Genomic DNA, 10,144 nt, shown 5'->3' on the forward strand with positions numbered 1-10,144 from the left:
TTAAGGCATATCATAAGATAGTTATTTTTAAATAAACTTAAAACCTTTTTACGAGCGCAAAGTATTCCGAAAATCAGTGATTCCTTACCGGATGAGCATGTCGTTGATACTTATGGTAATAATCCGTTAAAGTGAAGCCGTAATAAGATTTAACAGTGGCGTCTTTCGTTTCATTGTGATTGGTTAGCTCTAATCCATTCACACGTCACGTTCATCGTCCGTTCCATTAGAAATATTTAAATAGAAAGTTATGGTGCAAATGCTAGGTTTTAAAAAGGTTGTTAACTACTGTTAACATATAGACTTATTGAAAGATATTAAATAGTGATGAAAGTTATAGTGATGATACATATCAATGTTCTTAACAGTCATCTAAATTTATTACTCTTGTTCAGATGTCTGGTGAATCACTGTGTAGTAACTGTATGCTGTTTTAATAATCTGTAAAAAAGGACTTAATTACTGCACCGATTTAATCTATGTATATATAAAATCCCTATTTCACTTGGTCACGGCATCACGCGTGAACGGCTGGACCGATTTTGCTAATTCTTTTTTGTTGTGTTTGTTATTGTCAGGAGAAGGTTCGTATGAAAGAAAAAAATTAAGAAAATTTGCGCGAAAATTTAGATAATTTAAAAATACTTAACCACCATATTAAGTAATCATCACTTTTGTTACGATATCAATAAAAAATAATTGTTTTTTTTTTAAATTAGATATCGTCTGTCGGGTCCACTAGTAACTAATAACTCATAAAAATATCATTTCATGATGTTAATTGTTTTAAAAGTGTTATCATCAGTCCCGGGGGTCGCCCTAAGAATTGAACTATATATTCTTGGCTAGCTGAATAAAGGTGGAATATTGTAGAGCAGTATTGAACTAGTGGCGCGCATTTAACATTAGCTCGAACGGTGAAGGAGAACATCGTGAGGAAACCGACTTGCCTTAGACCCAAAAAATCGACGGCGTGAGTCAGACACAGAAGGCTGATCACCTACATACTTGCCTATTCAATTTACAAACGATCATGAAACAGATATAGAAATCAGAGGCCCATACCTAAAAAGGTTATAGCGCCATTGATTTATATATTTATTTCTATACCTGTATTGTGCAAACAAATATATATGTGAAAAGAAACGAACGACACACAAACCTGAATAAATGACTGAAGGTTCAAAACATTAAAAGGCCCGGCAAAGAGTCTACAACTGTGAGACATGCCTGTGCATAAAATCGCAATTTCACGGCGTACTTTGCCGCTAACACTCCACCAGGATGACGTAAATGGGCCATCCCCAATAAATACAGCACTCTGGAAAGGTAATTACACTTTATTACAAGAAAAAAAGCCTATTTAGTATTTTTGTTAGTCCCTAAAACGTATATCCGTAACCAGTAGGTTAACGATAATTGCTGTTTTACTGTTGATAAATAAACAGTGTTTAGTCGTTTTTATAAATAGGAGATAAAAATGAGATTTAAATTGATACATTTGTTATATAAAGTTTTGATTTTGTATAGTTGTCTTATTCTGAAAAAAGCTATAAAACGCGTTAACTCTACAATAGTTTACTTTTACATAATGCATATGGATCATAAGATTATCACAAATATTCACCCATATCGTGAGGTTATGAACAGAACGGAGAAGGTCTATTTTTATTTTACTACTAATTAATACTATTTTTTACTATGAACATTAAAAATATTACTAAATGCGCAATTATGCATGTGTGTGTAGATTCACATAATATGTTTATTTGAAATACCTATGTGTGCCAAATATTGAAATACCTTATTAAATACTCTAAAATAACTATACCTTTTTTAAATTATATACTTAATATTAACGACTAAAGGACTAGCTTATGAACACACCCTACGCAGTGTTAGACCTTCTTCTAAGACCTAGTATGTAGTTACACTTTATTCATTCACTCACTGACTCACTCACTCACTCATGCAATCAAGCGCGTTGATAAAAGTTGAAAAAACAAAAATAAATAAAATAAAAGATGAAATTAAATTATATATAAATATATGTTACGGAATGTATAATTAAGTTTGTTATGGAAGAGCTGGGAACCCAGACACAGGTATTTTACTTAAAAGGGTTCCCAAATCTTACACATTGTAATGCATATGTACTTAAAATTAATATACACATTTATATTTTTTTATTATTATTATAAGATATTCAAGACCAAAATATAAAATTCAAAGTAATTTTTTTATAAAGTAAACAACTGTTATAACTGAGAAATGTTCTTAATTACCTTGCTTTGTACTTCTTGTCCGTAATGACAGTAAAGTAAAAGCTGTGTAAGAGTCGCGAACATGTACTGTAGCAGAGAGATTAGCTGAGTGGCGCTTAGCTTCGTCTGCAAGGAAATTCAAGTTATTTCAACCGTGATACAATATGTTATAGCACGTTACTACGCTCGCTAAAAGCGAAGCGAATAGAGCTAGGAGACGACAGTATCACGAACAATAAGTAAAATGTTTATTGTTAAAGTAATTTTTTTGTATGAAAATAGCAGAAACAGGTGTATCTGCATATTCGGACTCGATTTCATCCGGAGACCGTACCAAGTCGAATAGTATGCGTGTTGTGAGATATACATGTTGTATTATATAAATATCAAAATCGTGGTAATGATATCGCAATCTTATAATAATCGTAAAGTTCGTAATAAAGATTCCGTGTGGAAAGCTCACTGCTCTATTGGAATCCCTATTTATCCGTATTCGCTATTGTACGCGTGGCATGGCATTATAAACGTATCTCGTTTATAATTATGTGCCTCTAAATAATTATAAAATAGAATATTTTTTATTAAAATTGTGAATTTGGGTAAAGTAGTATTGCTAAGTACTTACAGATTGTAGTTGTACAGCCACTGAACATAAAGTCAAGGTGGCTACGAAAAAATATATGCCGATAATATTCCTTATTAACTCATTCAATTTGTTGACCATGCTACAAAATAATATTGCAATAGTTAAATATAGTTAGTATTTTTTAAATAAAGCTTTCTCTAAATTGAATTTATATTTTGCTTTGAAATAGTCCACCTGAAAGAACTTACAACGTACGTACCTACTCAATAAATATAACATTTGTGTTTGGTATCAATGGACTGTGGGGAGATATTCCTTCGTCTTATTTTCAATACAAGAATATCTTAATAATATTTTAACAGGTAGTCCAGAAGACGTTGGTTTCTCACTATGCCTTCCAAGTCGAAACAGTATCCCACAATCCGTGGAGTATTTTAAACGAAGTGCTTGACTCATGTAAAGTTTTAGTTATCGGCTACAATACTACTTACCTTAACAATGTAACATGAATGAAATTACATTTTTTAATTCGATAATGCGCTCGAGCGTCCCTTTTCAAATTCAAATCACATCGCTTTCCACTTCCACAAATCTGCTTGCTATATTCGCGTAGCGAAGAAAACTGACCACAAATAATTATCATTGTTCCCGTAGCAAATGTATCAAAGGTTATATGAATGGCCACACAGTATATTGATGCTATTATTTCGATGATTAATGTGAACACGTAACCAATAATACTGACATTGTCCAATGGTGACCAAATTGGTAATACATGAACCCTAAAGCCGTCTACGACTCCGTTTGCACTGTATATCGCGTATTCAATAAATGGAGATAAAATATACACAACAGCGGTGAAACTATACATTTTTGCCAACCAACTGCTTGTAGTTACAAACTGTTTGGTATATAATAAAATATGCGGAGAAAATGTTCTGTTTTCTTCATCCTCAGATTCGTAGTTTACGGTTGTATCATCATTGTTCAATTGTTCGTTTTCCATAATATACATTTTGTTGTAGAGAAAACGCCAAGATTTCCTGCTTAACTGTAGCGATGTCAGCTTAATAAAACCCATTCCACAAAAAGAAAGGACGCTGAAGCATCTAAAGAGATGTGCTGGATCATTTCTGTTTATAATCAAAGAAACAAATTGAGCCGCATTTGTCATAAAGAAGCAAATAATACAAATCTTTGCAAACCAGTTCGTACTATCTCCCAGCGGACCAAACCACAATCCCGTCCTCTTGACCCAATGTTTGATTGTTACCTCCATAGTTGTACGTCGGTTTTGCGTCAAATATCTTATATAGTCTTCTGATAGTTCATGATTTCTTTTCTACAACAATCAGGTGATGCTTCAGAAGAGTAATTATATGATTTGCGAAATGGACGGCATAGAAATGCCGAAATTCCAAACTTTAATTTGACTTTGACACACCGGCAACGCACTCACGAGCCCTCTTGCATTGAGAGTGTCCATGGGCGGCGGCATCACTTAACATCAGGTGAACCTCTTGCCCGTTTGCCTTCTGTTCTACATAAAAAACACGGCAAATTATGATATATTTTTCAAAAGAATCTGACATAATTATAGTTTTATAAACATTTGTTTGATGTTATACTTTAAAAGTGCAGACCAAACGGTGCCGACTTTTAAAAATATATTAGTAGTTTATTAGGACTATGGTGCTTTGAAGGTAACTCCCCCACGGATTACATATAATAATGCTATTATTGATAATTCTTTAGTAATTGGTGTGTCACACACGATATGCCGGTCACTCACAATGTTCGCCGTATAGCCGTATTTTTCCATTGGATTAAACATATTTTACCATTATTATTTATTTCTTAGGTAATCAGCCTCCTGTGTCTAAATATATCGTCGTGGTGTAGGAGTGAGATTCGAGAATAATGAGAGATAAATGTAATTTCCGTATGTTAAAACCAATAGGTTTATGACGAACTCTAATCGCGACGCGATCTAAGGGTGATATTAGACGCCGTTCTTTTTGCAACGATTTCCTTTGCAGAACAAGAAAGTATTGACACATATACACGGGCAATCCAACGCACCGCTAGGATTAAAATGTCCTAAATTTGTATAACTTTTTGATAGAAATCAGTTTTATATACTCGTACGTTATTGATTTGTTAAAGATACAAAATGACATGATTGTTAAATAGCTGTTATTAATTGAAAACTTGCAATAATAAAACAACATATTCTTTTAACCATTTATCTGCGTTTAATTTACTTCTATATATCACTAACCTTTGTGTTTTCTTTTACGTTTCGAATCATCGTTGAAACCTCTGAAATAAGACTGAGCCGAGTGTTCAAATAATAATTAAAACTTTGTTGATAATTACGTAAAACTACGTGTTGTAGATTTATTATCAGTCTTTGTTTAAAACAACCGGACACGTCTGTATAAAAAAATTACGGCGGCGATGAACGCTCGAATCTTTGAGTTATCTTTGTGTTCGAATCGCGCCCGTGCCGGATTTTTCAGTGTGCGCAGTCAGCACTTACTTCTACAGCAAAAGAAAACATCGTGAGTCTTTATGCAATATCTTTACTTAAAAGAACATGTGGAACTTAGCATTAATTGTTATTCATGATTATGATTAGCTTTTGTGGTCGTATAACTAAGTCTACTTTGTTATTTGTAATTTCATTTTTTTATTTAGTAAATAATTTATAAAATTTTGCCATTCGTTGCCTAATTAATAATGTATGTTATCTGATTGTAAATATAGTAATGATTGCAATAAAGTATTAATAAATAAATATATTAACTAAATGATAATCGTAAATAATGTGTCAGTATAAAAAATCTTGCTTCAGTATTTCCTAATTATGTCATAATAAGGTATCAATTACAAAGTTACTATTTAGTATAATTAAAAACTTTAAAACTAATTTTTAAGTTCCTCCCCCCACCCCTACATACGTATTACGTTGTATTTTTGCTATATTATTTACATACTCTTTGGATTAATAAATATTACAGTACACGTGGCACAGATTTTCGAAGGTCCGAATAATTTTTTGAGTTGGTACTAAAGGTCAGTATGTAAACGGAACATTGTTACATTATTTACATAATATGACGTTTGGAGTATATTTAAATGTTGACGCTAATGCGTCATTGGTATTTACGATATTCACCGAAATTTACGAGTGACTAAAAAATGAAACAAACTCGCCTTCTACGAAAATCTACGATTCGTAGCATTTACATTTGGTATTTTGAATAAAATCCGGCCTAATTTATATAACAGTAGCACTGTTTTCATGAATGCAATTGTTTTGCATAGTGTTTTTCAGAGTTAAACCTTTTCCTTGTAACGAGGTAAGGGTGTTTATTAAAGAAAACCGCTTTACATAATAAATATAGTACCTATCACATTAACAGCAGTTAGTCGTTCATTATCTAAATTGTCTCTAACAGTAGATTTATATGTGTTTGAAGTTTGTATTTTTTCCTTGAAAATAACTATAAATCATTTATATTAGGCCGGGGAAAAGTATTTTCGCATTATAGTATGTATGAACTTGTAATAAAATCTCTTTGGCTATACTATTTGGTATCATTAAAAGTTTAAATTTTGAAGAAGATATTTTCAAATTCAAATTAGGAAAATGTATGATTTTTATTTATTTTTCGTACTGTCAAGATGAGTGAATCTAATGAAGAAATTCGATATATTTTAAATTTTACTACAAAAAAGGTTAAAATGCAACGCAAGCCGCGAAAAAATTTTGCGATGTTTTTGGACCTAGTGCAGTGTCTGTGAGAGTAGCACAAATTTGGTTTAAGCGTTTTCAATCCGGAAATTTGGTGTCAAAGATGCACGTCGCTCTGGTACCGCCCTATTACGGATAAAATGGATGCCATATTTGAAAAAGTGAAGCAAGATCGGCATATCAGTAGTTAGACGTAGCTGAAGAACTGGGAATTGACCACAAAACAGTTTTGGCGCATTTGAAAAACACTGGATACACAAAAACGCACGATATTTGGGTACATCACGATCTCACTGAAAGAAACCTAAAAACCGTGTAGTCATTTGTGATTCTTTATTACGACAGGTTAGGTAACAGTGTCAGGTTAACACCACGAGAAGACTGCCAACCATATGTCGCGGTATTTTGATCGGAAGCCCCAAAATTTCTATAGCAATGGGATAATGGATCATCCTACCTACAATATGGCAAAAAGTTATCGAACAAAATGGTGCCTACATACTTTAGTTTAATGTAAATAAACTATATTAAAAAATGTTGTGAATTTTCTTAAAAAATGGGAAAAAACTTTTTCCCCAACCTATTATTATAATCTAGATGACACGGCGAACTTTGTACCACCTAACATTCAATGAATATCGTGTTCCAAATTAGCTTATGTATGATTTTATGAAAGTAATAACATTGAATACAAAATAAATATTAAGTTCACTTCTTTATTAAGCGTATCGAATGCGGAGTACTAACAATTTAGTTTGATGCATAATTACGTAAATTGATATATTTTCCTTAGTTAACACAAAATAAAATTCTGAACGAACGCATAAATATTTGACAACTGATATATATGTAAATCCTGTTTCATTTCCGAATTTATATACATTGTCCGAATATTGTAATTCCAAATCTTCATTTAAATACGTTCTTTTATTTAAAGGAAGAATGAAACCGTATCGACAGGATGATCATTAAATTTTTGATAGTTACGAAACACGTGAATATTTTGTATTTGACATTTTTCCACAATTTTACAATTTTTTATTCTGTTATTCGGGACGGAGTCAAATACACCAAATTGGTGCCACCATTCTCTAGTTATTAGTGTTCGATCAAACCATATTTTTATATATTAAGATGTACCTATCCAAAGAAGAATGCTATGACTGATTTTAGCAAGAATTTGGCAGCCTTCTTTTGATTCTCTCAATTATAGTTCACATATACCACGAGTACACGTTTTCCATCTTGAGTTCTAGCATAGTAATGCATATGTGTGCCCAATAGTACAGATTGTGTAAAAGTAAGAGTATTATTATACACACACAATGACAAAAAGACTTACTTATTATTCAAGAAATATTTATCTACATTTTTTTTATTATGACGTTGCGCAAATTATATCTAATCAATTACGTACTGCGCATCCTTCGTTTATAAAATAACTTTTGTGGCTCTGAAATGACTCGTATATATTAAATTTTGTTTCCTCATGTAAAATGGTTACCTGGCCCTAATTCTACCGTCATGCAAAATTTTGTTACGCTATCGGGTCGAATATAAATATTTATGTATTATTCAATAATTAAAATATTAATATATAGAAACACTAAAAACGTTAATGGTCATATTAATATAGCAACTAGGACCTAACTCTACTAACAACTCTAACTTGAACTACATATGGATATAATTTGAAATAAATAAGTTATTACTATTATTTTAGTTAATTACTGGTAGTTAAGTTAATTTACAAAAATATTTATTAGCCCCAATTATTGAAAGCCTTAGTCCTCTTTTTATAGACCTTTAGGTCTAATGACTATGAAGCTAGAAAAGTAATTACGCAAGCCAACGAACCGCTGATAAGCACGCCGTGCACAGGAAGAATACTGTTGCGGCTGTAGAGGATCGGATAGAAAATGCCGTAGATCTCTTCAAGGGTTTATGTTTAAATAAATCAGTGAAGAATTCATTTCCACTGAAAAACAACAAATTAGTCACGTTAACAAAATTAAATACACTAATTACCATACACAAAATAAAGTTACTCCAATTACGCGCAATTCACACAGTACTTTATCACTTGTCTGCACTATTCGTATTATTATTCATTAATCTCTAGGAATCTCACTCGAAACGGACTTTTTTTTTTTGAATGGAATCCCGCTGTTAGCCGTAAGGGCCTTTACGGCGTTATTCCCGCGACTAGCGCAAGGGCGTCTCCTGTGAGACTCGAACCTCGGCTTGGGCTGTCGCGTCGCGGGATGGTCAATCGCCTGAAGGGCATGACGGAAGCTCACTGGAGTAAGCGAAGTACGTAGTAAGGGTCCTCACCCCGGTGAAGACGATTTTTTACCCTAATCTGATATTGGCTATTATTATTATTGGATTTTAATTTGTCATTGGCTATCGTGATTGGATCTTCCGGATCCGTAAGAACGTCTCGGGGCCTCTTCTCTGCTCTCTTCTAGAATATACGTACTCTTTATCTCTTTCGCACATTGTCCTGTCCTTGTCGTTCGGTGTTTAGAGTGTTCAGTCTCGCTTCGAGAAGGATCCGATCTTCCCTCTCTCTCGCGTATCATACCGTCCTTGTCCCACACCTAGAAAATTCGGACTAGAATATTCCTTCATCAAAGAGGTATAACTAGTCCTGACAACGCCTGAAAAAGGGTTTGAAAAAAGTACTGACGGTACCTACCACTCGACTTGAAACTGCCTGAAGGCTGAAACATTTTCAGCCTCCTGAAAAGAAGGGTAACATTATGAAAGTTACAATTTTCTAATTTGAGATAGAGCCTATCATGAAACGACCATAAATAATTTTTCACCTTGCTGAAAACGTCTAACTAGTAGAAAAGTACCTCATATTACAGTCAACCCGTCTTCGTAACAATACGTTAGACAGCCCTAAGAGAAACATTTTTACCTCTGCCAGATTATGTCGATGAAAATATTATAAATATTAAAGCAAATATACGACAGTAACGTGTAACATGGCAACGTATTCATGGTTACCATGTCTGATTTAAGCTAATTTCAATTTATAATATTCCAAAGCAAATCTTTATTATACGTTTTGTTTTCGCAATTTATTTAATGACACTAAATCCATATTACGAAAAACTAAACTTAAAAATATTACAGTGACGTATATGTTTTAAATAAATGCTAATTAAATAAGATATTTAGTAATAAATACGAGGTTTTTTTTAATCCGAGTTATTTAAAAGACATTTCTTATAAGTCTTAAATCCGCTTCCCAACTTAAATTCTAATGTTGTATTGATTGATTAAATGAATTGTAAAAAATAAACATCTGTGCCAATGTGTCTATTATTATATATATTTTCAAACATAAAATTAATTACATAACTAAATCAATTAGATACGATAACGTGTAACCTCGGACGGTATTTTAAGCTGAATAAGAAATTCAAAAAATATAAATAATACGACCTTTGCTCTTGCAAAGCAATTAATTTGTAAGATAATTCTGAGTGATATCCACGTGAAATATTCATATTTTGTTTC

At 32.6% G+C, this 10,144-nt stretch overlaps 1 protein-coding gene across 1 annotated transcript; it reads right to left on the reverse strand.

Annotated features, from left to right (window-relative positions):
• Positions 1-381: 381 nt before the first annotated feature.
• Positions 382-3,946, reverse strand: LOC123720275. The gene is made up of 5 exons (XM_045676820.1): positions 3,342-3,946; positions 2,890-2,989; positions 2,286-2,390; positions 1,163-1,321; positions 382-441 (listed from the first exon to the last, which is right to left on the reverse strand). Exons 1-5 carry the CDS (start codon positions 3,929-3,931, stop codon positions 382-384), a joined length of 1,014 nt encoding a protein of 337 aa, XP_045532776.1. The 5' UTR covers positions 3,932-3,946.
• Between the last annotated feature and the right edge of the window lie 6,198 nt (positions 3,947-10,144).

This window comes from Pieris brassicae, chromosome 2 (genome assembly GCF_905147105.1).
Source record: "Pieris brassicae chromosome 2, ilPieBrab1.1, whole genome shotgun sequence".
Classification (NCBI taxonomy): Eukaryota; Metazoa; Arthropoda; class Insecta; order Lepidoptera; family Pieridae; genus Pieris; species Pieris brassicae.

Coding starts and splice junctions, on each gene's coding strand:
- LOC123720275 (XM_045676820.1), bottom strand. CDS start 3,931: ATGGGTTTTATTAAGCTGACATCGCTACAGTTAAGCAGGAAATCTTGG. Junction 1,322..2,285: donor GACAAGAAGTACAAAGCAAG/GTAATTAAGAAC, acceptor TTACCTTTCCAG/AGTGCTGTATTTATTGGGGA. Junction 442..1,162: donor ACCTTCAGTCATTTATTCAG/GTTTGTGTGTCG, acceptor CCTTTTTTACAG/ATTATTAAAACAGCATACAG.